The sequence below is a fragment of the Strongylocentrotus purpuratus genome, unplaced genomic scaffold (assembly GCF_000002235.5).
Source record: "Strongylocentrotus purpuratus isolate Spur 01 unplaced genomic scaffold, Spur_5.0 spur5_scaffold_14, whole genome shotgun sequence".
Classification (NCBI taxonomy): Eukaryota; Metazoa; Echinodermata; class Echinoidea; order Camarodonta; family Strongylocentrotidae; genus Strongylocentrotus; species Strongylocentrotus purpuratus.
In genome coordinates this window covers 4,680,601-4,701,861 of record NW_022145599.1, presented here as the reverse complement: position 1 = coordinate 4,701,861, position 21,261 = coordinate 4,680,601, and the positions used below count along the sequence as shown (strand labels likewise).

General features: G+C 37.1%; 1 protein-coding gene across 2 annotated transcripts; it reads left to right on the top strand.

Annotated features, from left to right (window-relative positions):
• Positions 1–287: 287 nt before the first annotated feature.
• On the top strand, positions 288–19,364 carry LOC589839 (CMT1A duplicated region transcript 1 protein). 2 transcript variants are annotated; one of them, XM_789471.5, is made up of 10 exons: positions 288–471; positions 2,684–3,325; positions 4,579–5,042; positions 5,537–5,772; positions 6,353–6,556; positions 7,570–7,691; positions 9,212–9,360; positions 11,132–11,319; positions 12,938–13,096; positions 13,656–19,364. In XM_789471.5, exons 2-10 carry the CDS (start codon positions 2,743–2,745, stop codon positions 15,373–15,375), a joined length of 3,825 nt encoding a protein of 1,274 aa, XP_794564.4. In that variant the 5' UTR covers positions 288–471; positions 2,684–2,742; the 3' UTR covers positions 15,376–19,364. The 2 variants fall into 2 exon arrangements, with proteins under 2 accessions (XP_794564.4, XP_030839876.1); XM_030984016.1 differs by lacking the exon at positions 288–471 and adding an exon at positions 481–631.
• The last annotated feature ends 1,897 nt before the right edge of the window (positions 19,365–21,261 follow it).

The following is a 21,261-nucleotide window of genomic DNA, read 5'->3' as shown; positions in this document are numbered from 1 at the left end:
CAAAGCTAGACGGAAACGAAAGACACAGTGAACAAACTTATTAAGCTCTTATCCACATGACACATGCGTCATGAGAGAATAACATTTTGTAAATAATGAAAAAAATAATAACGCCATGGGCATTTGAAGCAGTAAATCAGCGACTATTCCAAACCATACTAAGTTATTATAATTTGTGCATGCATACAGGATCTCTATTAATTGTGCTTTGCCGCCATCTCGTGAGGAAACACTCAACATGGTTGAGTCTCGCGCGTCGCATAGCTACGGACCAGCAGCTATTTAGTTGATTGATTGATTTTATGTATACTGTACACGTTGAACAATGGGAATGCCTTTTCACAACAATGAGCGATACAAGCAGAACGTAAAACTTGAAAGCCAATCGATGTCAGGGGATTCACACCTGAAAAATCAAACTTTTTGTATGGAAGTGACATTATGGATATAGTGAAACATATTGCGGAAAAGGTATGACCAATATCGCTTAGAATTTTTAATAATTGGCAATTTTTTAACCAGAAAGTGAGATCTTCGGTCCCACATATGCAAACTTGTGTTAGATTTTGTAACCTTGTGTATGATAATGCCGAATAGTCTACTGAGTCATGATCAACTTGAATTTTGAAAGGTAAATGTTATATTTAAAATTTAAGAAGAATATTGAGTTTGTGAGAGAAGAAGGACTGCACTGCATGCTGCAACCTGCAGGCCAAATTCTTAATGCTTTTCTTGGTAACAAGGAAATTCCTAGATCTATTGACCCACTGGTGACTGGCACTGCAGGGGAGAATTAGAGAGAAGAGCAAGAACAGACCTAATAGAAATAGATCTAGTAATCAATTTGTAGATCTATGAATACCTCATCACAGGAATATTACATAACTCCAGCACAAAAATTCTTCTCCCACCATCCGTAATAAGGAAGTAAGAGGGCGTTCCAGAAAACTTTATTGAATGAAAGGTAACTTGCTGGCCACCTTTATTCTAACAGATGCAGAGTGGTCCAGCCTTGAAATAATCTACCAGACAAAGTTGTGTCTGCACCTACAGTGGCGACTTTAGAGAGTTAATTGAGAACCCTTCTCTTAAGAATAGAGGGCTACCAAGTATACAAATTAAATAGTGGTAGACTACTATACTGCCCTGGACTGGTTATTATTATTACCTCATTACTGGAAAAATCAGAGATCTGCAGTCAGGTATCAATCAGCCATTGATCCAACTTCTAAGTTCCATCTCTGTTCTTCTCTGGTTCTGGATTGTACTCCAAAAAAAGTGGGATCCCTCATCGCGTCGTGCGTCAGATGGTTGACCTGGTGGAATTATTTCTGTTTGGTGTTAATTGTTTGTGAAAAAGTCACAGAGCCTTCTCTTAAAAATATCTAGTCTAGATCTATGTTGGGGGCGTCTAGGATGTAATGAGGCAGGTCGTTTCAATATTTAACAGTCCAAGGGAAGAAGCTATTTGAGTAAATTGTTGAATTGGTTCTAGGTCTCTGGAAGGATGCTGGGTGTTTGCGTCCAAGTTGGCGAGATGGTCTGGTTAAGTAGGGGTTCCAGTCAACGTCTAGGAGGTTTGCGTTGATATTGTACATCATATTGAGTCGGGCAATCTCCCTTCTCTGATCTGATGATGTGATGTACACAAATTCAGTCTTGACTAATATGCATATTTTAGGGTGCGATTTGGAGTACGGGGATCAAATTTTGGCAGTCGATCTAGTTTTGTTCACGTCAAAAATTGTTGAAACTAGATAAATAGCAAATGCTAAGGAAACAAAAGGCATGTACAACAGGGCCCCGACCGTTGCATAAAACTTACCATTGATGGTAATCAATTGCAACTACCATGGTAACAGGGCTCAACAGCCGATCAAAATCAAGGTTTCCATGGTAGTAACTATTGATGGCAGAGTTACGACCATCGGCCATCAAAGGTAAGTTTTGTGCAACGGGGCCCAGATAAAATTCAGCAGTGATTTCTTTGTTTTATACATAATTTTGAGCTTGAAATTGGCTGGAAATTACTACATGTATAGTCAATTTTTGCCTTTCACAGGTATATCGGAAAAGTCAAGAAAAATTTCCTCTCAAAATATCTTGATTGTTTATAAGATGAAATCAGAGGAATCCGCATTACTAAGCATGAACCTGTGGCCTTTGCATCTTGATTAATTTGAACCAAGATTTATGTGTACATAGAGAGACGATGGTTTATTGTCCCAACATTAGAGACCCGTGGACAGCATGATTGACAACTGAATGTATTTGTTCTCACTCAGCCGGTAGAAATTAGATGGGCTTGTTGTTCATGTTTATTCTCCCCGTTTTTTGTGTGAAGAAAAGTCACAATGTATTCAAGCACTCCAGGTAAAATGTTACTTTCAGCAAATTTATTCTGAAAATGTAAATCGAATGTCTTCCTGTCTTCAAAAGTTCATGGAGAATGTAACAGCTTGGAAAAAGAGGACTATCTTTGTGATGCTCTTGAAATATTTATGCTACCTGTATTCATCAGTCTACACAGTTTTATGGCAAAATGCTGATTATCCATGGGCTTTCCCCAACGTACATGTGCTTGTAGATCTTAGATCAATCTTACTGTATTAGTATTTCTAGTGATAAGAATAGAGACCAAGCTTTATTTCATATTCATCATTGATTTTTGTTGTTATTTCAGATGGTGTAGACAGGACTGAGCAGACTGACTCCAACTTGAAGCTACCCCCAATCCCTGTCATGATGCCTGTCTCTCAGCTCGCTACCAGCTCCGTTAAGATCATGAAACATCCACCTACAACCACAGAGAACTTTGAGTTCAACATCGGTCAATCATCAGACCTGCGCTGTCTGGCATCCAAAGGCACTACGACCTGTACCCGTTGCGAGTCATGCGTGGTCCGCACCAGACTTCTAGAAACCAGGCAGTGGTTCCCTCGGGCCGGGGAGAAATCAAAGAAGAAATTTGTCTTGGGGCTTGTACGTCGTTTTGACAGTGCGAACCTGTTCTCGTACATTGTCCGCATTCTCAAACCACTATGCGGGAAGGACTACCTATACTCCCGATCCAGGGCCAACCCGGGGCTTGTGGGTGATCACGTTGATGCAGGCTGTGATCGTGCATTAAAGGAGCAGGTGATGGAGACGATGATGTCTGATACATTGAGATGGTTTGCAAGTGCTCCTTACTGGAGTAAGTCTAACTTTGCCCTTGGTGTGCTGCAGACGTGCAACGGAGAGCTGGTACATGCCGTCTGCAAGCTATCACAGACGATGCTCATCAATGAACAGCAGAAACAGATCCGTAGGAACAAAGATGTTGGTGAGTTGATGACATCACATGTCTGACCCCTCCTACCCCCCCCCCCCCCCCCCCCCCCGCCAAAAAAGGAAAACTTTTTTTGGGGCAGCAAGATATTAGAGGAAATTGATTTTTCCCAGTTAAGAGTAGACATGCACATAAAGGGAGTTTCAGCTGAATGTGATTTACTGTTAATTGTGTAAAATTGCTCATGAATAATATGAAATGGACTAGATTGCAGTGACATGTCCCCTGAAACATAACCATTTTGCAATGTATGCAGCTTGTAATAAAGTAAATTACACATAAATTTATGTGAACATATAATCATATGCCCATCTTGTATTGTTGATATACTTTATAGTTATATGCTAGCTATAGTGAAATCCTTGCTTCTGATTGGTTATCAGCAGATTTGTCACTGATTTTTGTAAATTGTCATTGAAAAAAGACTTTGTAAAATGGGTCCTTGATCTGTGTACCGTTGATCTTTTAAATGTGAAAGGGTTATATGTGAAGAGAGGTGATACACCACATCAAATATTGTTCCAGGGTCAGGAATGTATCTATAGTTAACATGAATGAGGAAAGGTAATTTCTTGGTTTAAAGAGGGATCAAGAGTGTTTGAAAAGGGATTAGAATGCTATGCCTAGGTGTCAATAGAAAACAAAGCTGGCCTAATCCCTTTCCATTAGCATCCTACTGATGTGTCAATTATACACAAAGGAGACAAACTTCTGTGTGATCAGTATGTTTACAAAGGAGAGACTACACAATAGAATGATACATTGGTGCTCCTTTTCTACTTTTATGCTGAGAGTTCACAATGCATGTACAGGAAGAAGTACTGTGCGTGTGCATTGCTTTAGGGTTTAACTGTTCAGTAAAACATATATATATATGTATATATATATATATTTTATGCAAAAATAAACTGTACATCGGTCCACCCAACAAAACAAAAACAAAAATAAAACTTAGGATCATGGTAAAAATATTGTAAAAATTGTCAACCTAAATGCACAAACAGACAAAAGACATCAATATTCCATCCAATTGTTTTTTAAGCTGTTTCCTGCCTTTCTAATTAACTTACAGCAATGTAAATGTATGTATACACAAACTTTTTTGTTTTCTTGCCAAAAAATTATTTTCTTGAAAAGTAAGTTTTATACTGTATAATGATTAACCCTCATTCCTTAAAAAAAAATATGTATAGTTTGTTTAGTATAGTAATACAAAATTATTATTTTTCTTTTCAACTTTCTTCCAGACTATGAAAATGAGTCATTAGCAGACACTGTGTTCTCCTACAAGTCCTATGAGCATCCTGACCACAATCTCCTACGTGCCGCCTCCTCTGCGTACTCTCATCCCATCAGCCCCTTTCCCCGGGAGGAGAACAGCTCCCTCGCCCCTGATCACATCACCGTGGAGGATGAGTCTGAGCCGGGAGACATCAGCAGCAGCATCTCTTGCTCGGCCAGCCTCGTCTCCCTGGATCCTACCTGCGTGGTGCTCCCCGCCATGGGTAAAGCTCTATCAGGGATCAGACAGAATGTGGATTTTGTCAGGGAGCTGCCGGTCCACCTCTCCAAGTACATCCTGAGCTTCCTGGACTACGAGGACTTAATGCACTGCGGCAGAGTGAGCCCTCACTGGTGTTATATCTCCAAGGAGGTGGAGGAAGACATGAAGCTGAGGCAGATCGTATGGGAAGAGGTCATGCTCATGCAGGTATGTCTCCAGGTATAGGGTTCAAACAAGGAACTTATTGATTGAGCCTTTAAAAAAATACTTTTGTAAATAAATATGTCCCCAAATTAATCTATATATTTTATGCTAATGGGAAGCAAATATTATATAGATTGTGACATGTGTATATGGATAATAATAGGTCCATTTATATAGCGCAGCTATTATGAATACACTGCACTGCACTTAATACAAAGTATCATATTATTACCCTGGCTTTAGCTGTGAATGTTTGCTTGTTATATACTTCTCTGCATTACAAAAAAATAGCTAATGAATACTGGTATTTTTTTTCTCAAAACTCTTCGACTACTTTCTGTGATATGTTGGAAATTCAACAAAGAGCTAAGGTTTAAGAATCTAAATTTTGGTACAACCTGAACTTTGTGATATATACATAAAAGTCTAATGCAGTAACAGTAGCTTAATTGTACAGATTTTGAAGCAATAAATAAATTGTCATTTCGTTTCACCAGGGCTCATCAGCTAAAGGAGGGAACCCCATGTTTGCCAAGCATGTAGACATTGCAGTCCCTCGCTTGGCGGGGGATTCCTACGACGTCCTCCTAGCGGACGTACCTCCGGAGGAGATGAACTTCAAGAGTGATATCAACCAGGAGGCATCCTACAGCGGTGTTGTTACTCGAGATGTGGCAATGGAGGAAAGGAATATCTACTGTGGGGCTTACAATGTCATGGTGCTTAGTGACCAGTGAGTTTAGATTCTCCTTCCACCATTCATTGTAATTCATAACGCTCTTGTTTACACTTTTATTCATAACAATTAAAAGAAGCGTACAATGGCAATTGTACATTATGTGACCAAAAAAAAAGAAGAAAATACAAAAGAAGTTTTAAAGCAAATGTGTGTCAGAAAAATGATACAGGAAAAAAAGTTTATCTCTCTGGGTACAAAAGAAAACCTGAGTCTCGCCGATGCGTGCGGGGTACACATAATCCAGATCTGTAAAAAAAGTAAAACAGTCATGATATTCAAGTTGAACATTTAATGTCAGGGACCAGTTGCACTGTGGTGGCGGTTGGATATGTCCTTAATTAGAATGATTATATTTGAAGTCTTGATATTGATTGCAGGAAATTGTAGTTAGCACTTCTTCGGTAAGTTTTGTTGCATACATGTGCCATTTGGAAGATTTGATCAGGTCAATGCTACTTGATTAAAACCATATTCATATAAGTTATTAAAACCATGCAAAGCCATTAAAAACTGAATATATTTTAGAGTATTTGTGAGGATTATTCTGTGATTTTTTCCTTCATGTTTTATACAGAGAGGACATCAACAGGGTGGTCAATTACAACTTTGGTCAGTTAGTGGCCATTGGATCATTTGACCGTCATGTGAGATTCATTGATTGTATCAGTGGTCAAGAGACTGGTCCTATTATCACTGGACATGCAGGCTCCATCAAGTCACTCTATATCAATGAAGCTAGAGGGTTTGTCATGAGTGGGAGCTATGATACCAGTATCAGGTGAGTTCTTCAGATAAAAAAGATCTCCTCTTGAAATTTGTCATATTTTTATCTCATGCTTTAATTGCCTGGAAAGTACATTTAACCTTGCATATGGGAAGTGGGTGCTGATTACTGTTTAAAGATAAAGACCAGTTCTGGTCATACGATTGCATTGTGAAAGAAACATGGAATCGATCAGAAAAGGTTGATCATCGAGCATATAAGTATTGGTGTGTACTGCAAGGTTCTGGAACCATCAAGAAATGTGGCCCAGTCTTGGTAAAGTTACAAGCACTGTACATGTAGAAATGTATATGGGACTACGCAACACATGCACGATATCTATCAGGTCCAAATAGATATAATACTTTACCAAATATCAATTAGTAGGCGGTTTCTCTGCAAAATTTGTATCATCATGAATTAGTCAAAACATATTCTTTCACATGATAGGTAATAAGAGCTTCTATTTCATTTTTTGAGAGGGGGGCGTTTCCAAAACTGGTCTTTACCTTTAATCCATATGGGAATATGAGAATTCAGTATCCAATGGGTTAATATATGGATATTTAAGTCATCAGTCACCGACCTGCCTTCAAGTTTGCATATGAATTCTATTATACATTGTCTGTCCAGAGCCAGATATACGTGTTAATTACTCTGTGTTCAAGTATATGAATAAATGCCCTTCTGGCTCTAGATGGTAGATTAAATTGAGACATGCAATATTCTTGGGCTCTAGCTGATACATGTATCAGACTAATTAAAGGCTATTCTGTGTTCAAGAGGATCAAGTGATATTCCATTCCCACTCGCGAATTCTGTTCTCCCCCAACGTAATCTTTGAATGTAACTGAAATGCTTTGGGTAATGTGTTCTATATTGCATTTTTTTTAATTCACTCTGTAAATCTGTAGCTGTGCTGCAGACAACCATAGATTAAGACAGATTGGAGAATAATTGTTCATTATAAATCACAACAGTTGTGATCCTAATAGTTACAATCCATTTATGACTGTGTTTTTTTTTAGGTGTTGGGACATCGTGAGTGGTCGTCCTGTGAAGATCTTTCATGGCCATATAGGAACTATCCTGTGTTTAGACATGTACGAGAACACCTTAGTATCAGGAAGCAAGGACAACCAGGTCAAAGGTCAGTGAGCATGCAATAGAGTGGTGAAGTGTGACGTCATCAAAAAATCTATATTTGGAATTTCTCAAATTTTATTCATTTTCCGAAAGAGCATCAAAAATAATGTCTGAATGTCGAAAACCAATTGAATATGTAATTGGCTGAGATATGACCATCTGAATAAAAAGATTTCTTGTAGGAACTCAGTGTTATATTGCTCTGGTTCATAACATTACAAGCCAGAGCAATATAACACTGAGTTCGATCCTATATAGGACATCTACATTGTATTTATTCAGATGGTCATATCTCAGCCAATACTTAACATATCCAATTGGTTTTCGACATTCAGACATTATTTTTGATGCTCTTTTGGAAAATGAAGAAAAAATTGAGAAATTCTAAAAATAGATTTTTATGATGTCACAGCTTCGTACTCTATAGTCTTTTCAAAAATTATCTGCCAAAGCTATTTTAAACCCTATACCTTAAGAATAGTCTTTTTGGGGGGTCTTTACTTATTAAATGTAGAATCTTATGGACAACTTCATGTTTTACTATTTAAATGTTTTAACTGCATAATAAGAACATGTATTATTTCACGATTACCCAAGACGAAAATCCAATTGAAACCAAAATGAACACCAATTGAACACCAATTGAATTTTCAATTGGTTTCAATTGGTTTCAATTGGTCTCAATAGGTTTTAACAGGTTTCAATGGGACTTTGATAGGACTTCAGATGGTTTCAATTGGTCCAGATTGTCCCTATTGGACCAATTGGACCCATTGGACCCATTGGCCCCATTGGCCTAGGCCCCATTAGACTTTAATGGGACCCCAATTGGTTTCAATTGGACCAATTGGCCTGAAGTTGCATTGTTTATAGTTCATTAGAATCAGTAATTAATATAAAGATTGCTAAAAGTATTGATTTCTTTATTCTTGTATGTATTTAAAATTTGTAAACTGAATTGTATGAGTCTCCAGACTTTTTGTTCAGTATGTTTTTATTTACAATAAACGAAAATTGAATTGAATTGAATGTTTCCTGGCGACAATTGTTTCAGGCTGTATTTTGTCAAAAGGTACAGGGTTCAGGTTAGGGTACTATAATTGCATATTAGGTTAGGTGTTTGGTCCACATTTGAGGTTAATCATTTGGAAATTGTACGCGATTGAGGATGGAGCAGTTGGTGCATGAGCATTTGTTATACAACAGGTAGCAGTGCGCACATTTATGTGTAAAAGTATGTTTTTAAAGGATAGCTCAGTGAGTAGAGCAGTGTCCCGTAATCCGGTGATCCGGGTTCGAAACCAAGTCGAGGTGCTCGTGCCCTTTGGTAAGGCATTAATCCTCACTACCAGGTCCCTCGGAGAGGACCTAAAGCGGTCGGCCGTCAGGTTGCTTACTTACAAGCATTTATACTTTCTTAGCAGTCAGGTAAAATAACCACCACCACTACTAACTTAAGTTAACTTAACTAACTTGATTCACTAACATAACTATCAATCTTGTCATTTTGTACCTTGTAAACAGTGTGGAACTTTGAGACAGGGAAGTGTTGGCGTACCTTCAAGCATCGCTATCAGATCAATGCAGTGTCTGTCCATAAAGACACGGTGGTCAGCGGGTGTGAGGAAGGCAAGGTCAAGGTCTGGAGCATCAAGGATGCTTGTCTCTTAAAGGTAGGTAAAGTCTTGAAGATCAATTTAATGAGGTGTTGTGGACTAGTGGATAAGTCACCCGACTGCAGATCACAAGGTACAGGGTTCAAGTCCCGCAGCGGCACTAATGTCCTTTGGCAAGACATTAAATTACATTTGCCACTCTCCACCGAGGTGTAAATGGGTACCTGATATGCTTGAGCACTAGTTACTTTGGCAGCTCGGCTATGACCAGGGTAATATGAGTAAAGCGCCATGAACGTCAGAACCTGATGGATACCGGTGCTATATAAATAACCCTATTATTCATTTAATATACTGCCTAACCTAACTGATTGGGCCATGTGACTAATAACAAGTTGTCAATAAGTTCTACATAGCCACCTTGTTCTAACAGTTCTCAAGTTGTTCTCATGCTGCTTTTAAGTTGGTGAAACATTTCCTGAGAAGTGTTCCAACTGCTCTAAGAAAGGATCACATTTCAGAACAAATACTCAGCATTCTGAAGCAACTTCCTAAGTATCAAAATATATGCAGACTTATTCTGCAATAAGTTTTTGAGAATATTTCAGGTCATGTCCTACATGTATAAGCTCTGTGTCTGTTAAAATCATTGCTCCATCTTAATTGCTTATGAGAGTTCTTTGACTTAAAGGAATCGCTTAACAATGTTAAATCTGAGATGCACGGCCCTACGTGTTATCAGTGTCTGTGATATCGCGTTATATTGAAGCCCTAAAAAAATATATATTGCGCTTCAAAGTGCCTCACAAAAGTAAAAACCTTTGAGTGACCGGTTTTACCATACTCGTTTTCCCCAATAGACTGTTATGAAAAATGTTTGGCAAACGCAAAATTTGATTTTCGATTTTCTCATCATAAGTATCTTGATAATCAGACAGGCGATCGGCTTGTAAAAGTTATGGGGTTACTGACTGACCTAAAGGTTTATAATTATCATTGCAGCATGAGCTAAATCAAGGATTTTTTTCAAAGGATGTAAGACAAAGTTACCGGCCCCCTTTAGGGCATGGAAAGCCTCAGCAGCTTTTTAAAGTGTGTAAATGAATAGCAAGTCCATGCAACAAAGGATTTGAGCATATTCACTGAGCTCTGTGTTATAAGATACAGAAAGGTAAAGCGTTATACATAACATCATCATTACAAATCACAGTGGTTTTGATTGATACGTCACATCTGAAGGAGTCTTAAAGTGGCTTGGTAACATTGTTGAAGGTTGAGGAAAAAATTGCTTAATTTTTGTAAAATGTTACTTACCGGTACTATATTCCTACTGTACTAACCCTCTGACATGCAGAAAATCCTGAAAAAATTCTCAAACCACGAAGATATATATGGTTTTCTTTGAAGGCGTCGATGCATGACACCCACTAACAGTGATTAACAGTAAATTCTCCCAACCATTTTTGAATTTTCCCAACCGTTTTTTCATGAAAAAAAGACATAAAACAGGCTATAAAAAATCTGTCAACACTTAAATGTCTGGAATGGAATGTAAAGCCATTTTATTGCTTTGTGACGATTTACATTCACCTAAAATGTAATAAAATTGGAATAATATAGTTGGGAGAATTAAGGAATCGATCAGATCATTTTTTCCAAATTTGTACCATGAATAATGGTCCGTTTTCACTCAAATTTTCAGATTATCTTTAATTGTACATCTATCATTGAAGTCACTACCTCAGCACCACTATCTCTCATCTGAACAATGTTACCAAGTCCCTTTAAGAGCTGTAAATTATTACCTGAGTTTTTGATTTTCTCTCAGGTACTGTACCAGTCGCCGAAGCATCTGAACCGCCTTGGTCTCCCCGATCCTAACACTCACCAGGGTCCCATCACCAGCGTGAAGGTTGATGATTGGCATATCATCTCAGGCAGTATGGACGGCTATGTCCTGGTGTGGAGTGCCATAGGAAACCATGATAGATGCATTAATGCTATAAGACACCCAAAGTAAGAATTTTTTTTTTTTTTCCTTCTTCTTTGATATGGACATCCTGTATGTTATATCGTATACACAAGTGTTCATAGCACTGTGACGGCATTCATCTTCTGTTTCAGTTTCATTTATTTCTCCTCAAGAGATCAACAGATAAAAATACATATATAAACAGACAAATGTATGACAATTATACATAAGATGAATTATAAAAGTGAGGAAGGCAGGGCCAAAAAGGAAACAAACCTTGTAAGAGGCCAACCCTTTAAGGAAACAAGATATACAATATGTAACATAAAAACACATCAAAATGGAACACAAAATAAGAAATGAAGTACTGGTAACTAACCTAATAAACAAACTAACAAAACTAAGAGCCTAATACTGAATCTAATATTTAGATAATAAAAATGCTTTATATTTCCTTCTAAAAACAGATCAATCTTTGATATTTAATGTTTAAAGATATTTATTGTTATGTAATGTAGTTCCGTATTATCAGCTGTCTCCATGCCCTTGCAACTGTTTTATGGGAGTGAATTTTAATTTAAGTTTTGAATTTTTAAAGAGTTCAATGTACTTCCGATCAGAAATACTTATGATAAATCATGATACAAATATCTTGAATGCCCGAGAGAACTAGGGATTACAGCTGTTGGATAAACAAAATAAATTCAAATAAAATAACATTTATTGCATTAAAAGAATCATGAATTTTGGTTTTACTAATTAGACATACCAATGCAACATCTTCATAATTATTTCTCGCTTCTCACCTTATGTATTCTCGTCTCATACATGTATATCAGAAATTGACTCTCTTTTCCTTTATTGTCTGACACACCAGTGCTGTGCCTAATATGATCATAATTAAGTTCCATCTGTGTCAATGCATTTCCTTCTCTCTCTCTTTCTCTCTCTCTCTTGGAGAGGAAGGGAAGAGAAAGTATAGTTTAGCACTGCACAGTTAACCCCTATTATGAATAAAATACTCGCACCCTGTTCATGTTCGACACCTAAATTATTGCCCGCCCCATCAAATAAACGGAAGCTGCACAGTACATGATACCCACTGAAGAGGAACAAAACAGCGCCATCTAATCATCAGTGATGAACAACTAAAAAAAACAGTACAGCCATGCAGAAATAATCTTTTTAGACATGGTCAGCCTTAAAGATAAAGACCAGTTCTGGTCATGCGATTGCATTGTGAAAGAAACGTTGTGGAATCGATTGGAAAAGGTTGATCATCTAGCATATAAGTATTGGTGTGTACTGCAATGTTCTGGAATCATCAAAATGATAAGAAATTTAGCCCAGTCTTTGTAAAGTTACAAGCACTGTACACAGAAAGATGTATATGGGACTACGCATATGTGCGTATTATCTATTTGGTCCAAATAGATGAACTAATTTACGAAATATATCAATTAGTAGGCGGTTTCCCGGCAATCTTGTTATCATCATGTATTAGTCAAACATATTCTTTCACATGATTGGTAATAAGAGCTTCCATTTCATTTTTTGAGAGGGGGGGGGGGGGGGCATTTCCAAAACTGGTCTTTACCTTTAAAACCCAAGAACAACAAGCATCTCTTTATCTGTGTTTTCTCTTTGAATCATCCCCAACAGTCCAGTTCTCTGTATCCACATGGCCTACCTACGTCTGGTAACAGGATGTGAAGATGGTAAGCTGAGGATCTGGAACATGTTTACAGGAGACTGTCTCAGGGTCATGAGAGGCAACAGTCGCTCTGATCCCATCGTCGCCATCAACCCTTGTGGGGAAAGGTATGTTATTAGGGACTTTTAGATTCTGCACGACGAGAACGTGGACTGCCCTTTTAAGGCAATGTGACGTCCTTTAAATGCACTGGATCTAAAAGTCCCTATTCTGTTATCTTGGAATGTGACCACCACTCTAAAAAAACATGATGCAGGGGCAGCTCTTGATGCATACAAAATACCCTTTTTGATGATTTGTATGATAATATAAACACAATAGAATGGAAATGAGAAGTGAAGTTAAGTATTATCTTAAATTGATTCTTTAAAATGACTTAAGTAAATGAAGTTCACATTTGTTATTGTTATTTTACCTGTATCAACTGTATCAAAGTATTTAGTTGTATAAAGTTTTCCCAGGAATTACCGTTTATATGTGTTCTATCTAGGTAACTATAGATGAAAGGGATCTTATTCTTGGTTGTAAGGTTTCTGCTATTTCCATATTACTTCATGCTTTCTTCTTTCTTCACCTGTGTACTTTCTTCAAAAGTTTGTAATAAAAGGTCAATTTACAAATGCCATGAAAATCTTCATAATCTGATTATGTTTTTCAACATTTCAGGTTGTTGCTTCAAACCATCACCAACCTTCTGATGCTTTGCTTTGAAGAAGTTGAGTGGAACTATGATCAAAATGAGAAGATTGAGCTCCTAAGATACAAGAACCATTATGGGGATGCTCCTCTACGGCAGCAAAACTATTCCTTAGTTCGTGCACAACGAAGCCAGCTAGCTCAATCAGCAAATCCCAAAATCATTGCACACACCAATGCTCAGACGGACAAGGGCAAGACGAACTTAACTCATAGCACAAGATTTCTGAGCAACAGAAGTTTGCAGAGTGCCAAAAAGACCCAGGAAGTGTGTGTTAATGTCACCCTGACACAGAATATGAAGGGCCCTCTGTATCATAATGTCCAAGGTCTTCGATCTGGAAACATTGATGCCCAGACAGATCTGGGCCTAGTTGAAATGAAGGGACAGACGTCCACGTACAGGGTGAATTCCCGCCCACCAACCGGACGTTCAAGGTGCAAGTCTAGCTTATCGACTAGCAAGGGGTCTTCAGAGCTTCTCTCGGGATCCTCATCTGGTGTAGCATCATCAATTAAGATAGCAGAGTCTAGACCCACCACAGCACATTCTGGACAATCAAGAGGAGTATCTCTTGGTCCATCACAGGCTGTTACATCAAGTGTATCTCTTGGTCAAGAATTGTATGAGAAGCGTCCAACCACAGCCATGTCAACTCAGAGCAGCCAACTGAAGTTCACCAAGTTCCAGCTCCCAATGAGAGGACACAGTGCTCCTGTGAGACGAAACAAGACAGCTGATGATGCTGTCTCACTGTCAGAAGCTAAGTCCCTTCTGCGCTCTCAGCAGAGGATCACTAATGAGGGTGTGAAACGTGATCGCCTTCTTCTGACTTGGGGCAACATAGAGGAAAGTAAAAAGAACAATGAAGTAGTGAACAATACCCTTGCCAATGCACTTCACATTGATTATGTAGGCTATGCAGCCCCAAGCAAGTCCTCTAATTTATCATCAAACTCCTCAAGGATGTCTACTATATCAAGAGTTTCATCAAGGAAAGGCGCGATTCCCAAGACTCCAACAGCCCCTATCTCAAAAGAAATCATTGTTAAGACTCTTGAACATGTTGAACAGGATGTCAAGCCACAAAAGAGCATTCATCCAAAGACCACTGTTTCTACGGTTCCTAAAGCAAACTTGATCAGACCACAGACTGCACAGGTTCTAGAGAGAACAGAGTTGAGACAGCCTGCAAACATGCACACCAATAACAAAACCCCTGATCGTCGATGCCAGAGTGCATCAATGTTGAGGACATCCATGTTATCTCCTACTTCCCAGTTTGAAGTGAGTCACATGGTCAGTCCTGTACGAAAGAAGAAAAGCCACGGTTGGACAACATCCCACACAGAACCAGTGACCATTGTACCTATGCTGATAGGGAAAGGTAGTAGTGGTATCTCTTCGGAGACAAAGAAATCCGAGTCCCATCAGAAGCCATCGACCACATCAAGACTGAGCATGATCCAGAAGCCGGTCCAGGATCCCTTGACCAACCACGGGGAGTTTCAGGTCCGGACCAGACAGCAGACCCAGGATTATCTCCAGTATGTGACTGGGATCCAGGAGAAATACTTCCAGGAGCAGAGTGAAGAGGAGAAGATGAAACAGAGAAAGATGTGGCTCCAGGTAGCAAGAGGTAAGAGGTCAAGCAGTGTACCTCCAAGGAGAGCTCCTCAAAGAAAATGATATAATATACAAATAATGACCACTCATGAGGATGATGGTGGAAATTATCACTCCCAAGGTGGTGTTTATACCGGCCCTTCTATCACCCCTGAGGCGAAACATCCGATTACAGAGCAGTCCATATTTGTTTTATAATTTATATACCTCATCCTTTTCATTGATTCATGAATAGGTCTAGAAAAGAAATCCAACATCAAGAGTCTATTTGCTCCTCACAATAACATATTTACAGTCTTTCGAACTTCAAAACAGTTTCAAATATCCAACGCTAAAATAAATCCAACATACAGAATTCCAATCTATACAGGTACTGCAGTAGGGTAGTACAGTTACTGCGGCTCACCGTAAATTGCACAGCATGAGCACCATGACACTGTGGGAATCGCCCGGTGAGGCATTTGTAATCCTGTGCGCTCTCCGTGTGTGCGAAAGCCGCGAAGGGTTACTCGTTCTATCACAGGGTTTTGGCGTTCTATCATTTGACCTCAGGTCAATTGATAGAATGCCAAAACCCTCTGACGCAATGATAGATCGAGATGCGCCTTTTCATGTGATAAAGTTTTGACCAATTAGTGATTTAAGAATCTATGTATATCAGGTATATAATAAGAGAGGTTGACTACATTTCATAGAGGATATTGTTGCAGAGAGCCAGAAAGGCATGAAATCTCTGTTAGAAGATCAAGTTAACCCACTTTTGGCTCAAAGCAGACAGTACCAAAATGGCCAAGTACAGCTTATGGGTTGCCATAGATGTACAGTGTACAGAGAGGATAAAAAAATGTGCTCATCCTAGGTTTAGCTGTAATTGATGCTTGATGTGAACTTTCATTGAGACATGTGCTGAATATACTATGTAAGTATCTATTGAAATAAAAGTACTGGTAGTGGGTCACGTCTTCAACGTATTTGTTGGACTGATTTTTTTTTTTTTCTTCACCAAGTGCAATATATTATGATTGATAATTATGCCATTGTTAATGGCTACTATTGTACTGTTTGATTTTCTTTTTCAATATGCTTTTGTTTTTGTTTGAAAATATAGTTTACAAATGAATGTACAGGTATATTATATTACATGTACTTATAATGTAAATATGATTGACATACATTGTATATATGTACTGTGTTGGATAGGCCGGTTGTTATTTGATTAATGCTGTAAATATAGAAATTGATGCAAGTTAATGTACTAATAATGTCAGCTGTCATTCCTATTCAGGACTGTGCAAAGACTATTTTACAGTATTCTTTATCTTTCAATCATATAATTTAATTCATTTCTCATCAAAATCATTTTTGTATACCCCCCGGTATGTCAATGTAGATGAAATATTATTCATTGATCTGTGCCTTTTTATAATGTCCTTTTTTTCATACATAATCAGGAAATATCTTTCAGAAGTCAAATTCTGACATTAATGGTTCATTATCTTTGCAGTTACTTGTATTAAAGTGTGTAAACTTTTTGCATTGATGATGCAGTGACAAGAAGCTACATTCTACATTACTCAAAAGATAATTACCTCCTCTTTGGTGGACATTCAATGTACATACATGCTTGGATATGTTTTGCAATCTTTTTTGAAGCTAAACTTAATTTCAGCGATGGAACTGCATTTTGAAAGCACAGCTGGCCGAAATCAATTTTGGATTGTAAATCATGTTGTAGATATCATTTGTGTGGATGAGCAAAATGTAAGATGTCAGTGGATGTTTTTTTGCCCTTTTTTTCTATAGTCAAATGCTATACATGTACGATTGGTTACTGAAACGTTTTTTTTTCTTCTATCGCAATCCATTCCAACTATGTAAGAGCTCTGTGTGTGTGACATCTGGTTTAATAATCTGAGGTTCTGATCCGTTTGAACTCATGCAATTTCCTTTTGCTTCCAAAGCAATGTATGCACATAATTCTATCAGTATTACTTTTCAACATTAGTTTAGGTTTTTTATGAATATTTGATGACTTATTTCAAAATGATTCATACAATACTGCAGTTCATTTATGCACACTGTGGGGCATTTTCAGACTGACTTGTGGTTTCGAAGAGCTTTATATAATTGAATTATTTTCAGTATGTTAGATCATTTTGTTCATTTGCTACTCATTTGTTTAGACCCGTAATTATGTATTCAGTTGTGTGAATGGCAATTTGGCATTACTACTAATAATGTTTTAATTTTACCATTTGACTTTGTTATTTTCAATCGAGTGATCTTCGAAATACAACAACAAATTTCAAGATAACCAACCTCTGTGCTTCTAATGGTAATGTGTCTAACCATATTCATGCTCAATTGTTTTAATATACACCTATTAGCAGAAGATATCGAGTGTTATACCAAGTGTGCCACTTTTTTAAAGTTGATTTTGATAAATAATAATAATAATAGGCATTTGTATAGCGCCGTCTATCTAGACAATTCTATTCCGAGGCGCGCAAAAAAAAAAAAAAAGAATGAGAGAGTTTGGATGAGTGTCATGGTACCAAGTACAGGTATTGTTAAAAAAGACAAGATTTCAGCTCGGATTTAAAGGTCTCTAAGGAAGTTATGATTGAATATGTGTGAATTTTATAGAGGCTTGATTGGACAATAAAACTCTGCTTGAATAAAACGCTGGGACTGGATACGAGTGCTGTGAGTATGGCGGTATAGCCTTGTTAGTTTTGAACAGAAGGATTTTGCTGCAGGGATTTTGCAAAGTATCGGTACTTTGTTTTGTTATTTTTTGCTCTGTTCTGTAGCCTATTACTTTGTTGTTGTTGTATATTTCTTTCTGAATGTTCATTTTGTTATAGAGTCTATATAAGTGAATGTAATGTGTTAATATTTGCTAATTCTTTGTATATTGTGCATTTCCCCGCTTATCTGTAGTACTGTATCTCAATAATAATCTCCATATTTGCAATTATAATTATCTATTAAAATTCCACACTACTATGTCAAGTGTATAGAAACCTTTTTAGTATAATGCACTATATCAGAATTGACTTATTATTATTATTATCATTATGAGACAATATATCTGTAAATTTTCACACACATACATAATCGCAACAATACTGGTAAGGCAGAGAGCATATCTCCTTGTAATGGAAATATTAATATTTTATCAGGGGATGAATTATCTAAACATATTTTGCTCTCTGTTTTCTTTATCAAATTCAGTTGAAATTGGCAAATAATCAGGAACTTGCTATAGATGAATAACTTATTTTAGATTACCCTTTACAGTTACCAGTTTGTCTTTATTATGATAAATCTTGTGCTTTTTGTTAGATTTTCAAGGCTATAGGGAAACTCAGTTTTTCTGTCTGCCCAATCTTTGCAGGACAACGGTAGAAATGAAGGAGCCTCGATTAAGGCTACATACATAAACCATAACTCCATCATTTCCTTTCATGTGGCTAAATATCCCCTTTCAAGGAAATCCTCTGACATTCAATTTACCAGTCCAAAAGAAAATTTGTCATGTATATATAGTCACAGAAAAAAGAAGAAAAAATGTACATGTGCATTGAAACATACAACATAAAACGAGTGAAACATATATAGCACTTAAACATTATATTCAAGTTTGTTCATAACTCCAGATTAATTACCAACACAATATTACATTGTAATTATTATTATTAATATTAATATTATTTTTTTTAGTATTAATATTATTAGTTTGACTCATTGTCTCATCATAGTAAAATATTGTTAGGCTACAGACAAGAGGGACCAAAGAAAACATGATTTTACCAAACTCTCAACCTCTACCAAGAATGTACACTTATTACTCGTAATTCAATAAACTAAAAAATGAATGTTGAACATTTTTACCTTGTACAGTATTGAATCAAGCACTCATGATTGATGAGTGCATTGTGTTCATGTTGGTTGTGTAAACATTAGATCAGTAGAGTAAATCACATTTGCTAAAAGAATATTGTTTGTCATCACTGCATCTAAAAATAAAGATTATTTTATAACTGAAATGATTATTACCTGTCATTTTTGTATTTCTAGAATTCAGGGTCATGACAGATTCAAGCGTAATTGTTTTGATTGTGTGTTTGGAGGGTGGAGGGTGGTGGGGGTGGGGGGGGGGGCATTGCACACAACTCATAAGATAGCCCAATCACCATATGGACCTACAAGAAAAAAAATTTCCTCTTCATTTTAACATGTTATCTTTCACAGATACATGTATTACCATCACAGTCCACCAGAATGAATTGAAGTTTACAGAAACTATTACCAGTTCATCAATATAATTATATCAACATTCAGAATTCATAGAACTCAAATACTTCTACAGGCGGATGTGGAATAATCAGGGAAGGGGGCCAAATATTTAAAAATCTCATTGGCACGATCCCAGAGTAGCGTAACTCAGCTACATTATTACTACTTATTTTGAAACGGGATACTGCAGCTAACTTTTCCTCTTGTATGGATCTGCTCGCATATGCATCTCGCAACGATTAAAGGTAATACAAAGTTTTGGTATGGGGTCACGAATTTGGTTCAATGAACATATTGGACGCATATGCGGTCCTACGGTATTCAATGATCGTTGTCGCGGTTAAAATCGAGTTTAAAGTTATGAAATTGTTAATAATAAACCCTTCATGTTGTAAAGCTCCCTCTCAAGGTCAAGATATTAATTAAGCTATAAACAATGTTTCTTGACTAAAATCTACCGATTAATTGTTCCCGTTTGGAAATTATATATCACAACTACATATTCTGAGATTTTCATGGTCGCAGCTACCATTGTATGGCCGTAGGCGCTACTTGAAATTTATCAAAATTTACAGGGAGCACCGGTAATTTTTTATATTCAGCAACTTTTCTCGAAACCAGAAGTATTTTAGGGGCTAAATTTTCTAGTGCTTATAATACCTCCACAGGGGCATCCAAATATATTAAAAGTGTAAAGAATCACTATCCACCCAATTTTTCAAAATTTGCCAAAACTTTGTATTACCTTTAAAGGCAGGCAACACCTTTTTTCCAGCAATATCAAGGGCGCATCTTTGACCACAATCTACAATCTTGTGATTCGATTTCGATATGCATTTACCTTTAATTATCATTCAGTTCCCTTAGGCTTTGGGTAATTTCATCTTCTATTCATTACTAAAGAAGCAATCAAGTTTCAGCAAGACTGTGACCTAAAATGACACAGGTTTTGAAGTCGATCTCACAAGTCACTTGAAACAAATAAATATATATATATATATGTAAAGACACTCTAGTATTTTCTGTTTCTCTGTTGTTAAATTGCAAATAGTTGTGTATTGCATTCTGTAAAATTCTATACTTGCATTGCTGCAGGCACAGCACTCACTTTCACACCTGCACAGCACCTACAATCAGTACGAGAATACACCCGACGGTGGCCTGTACTTATAGCGAAGAAGAAGAAGAACCATCGACTTAATATCAAAGGGGCGCTATAAGAATCAACAAAATGTTTGTGACACAAACATATTTCCTTTCCTTCTGCAGAAAATTTTCTCATATTTGATATGCCATATTGCTATTACAAACATTTCAAACAGTGTATATGTTCTTCCTGATGTTATAAACACTTGAAATAACACAATGACACTTGAAAGTATTTGAAAGTAAAATTCTATCATGGTCATTTTTTAGGGGGAATACAGGCACATTTCACACAAAATGAACAAATTACAGACCATCCAAATGGTAACTTTAAGATGCTCATGATGAAAGAACATGATTTTATTGAAAATATCTACACATATTTTACAGTAGTATGTTTCATTAGAAAAATACAAATACATATTAGCGTTGTGTATCAAAAGTATATTTCTTACACAGAATGAATTGATATTGCATGATGATGATACAGTCAAAACAAGT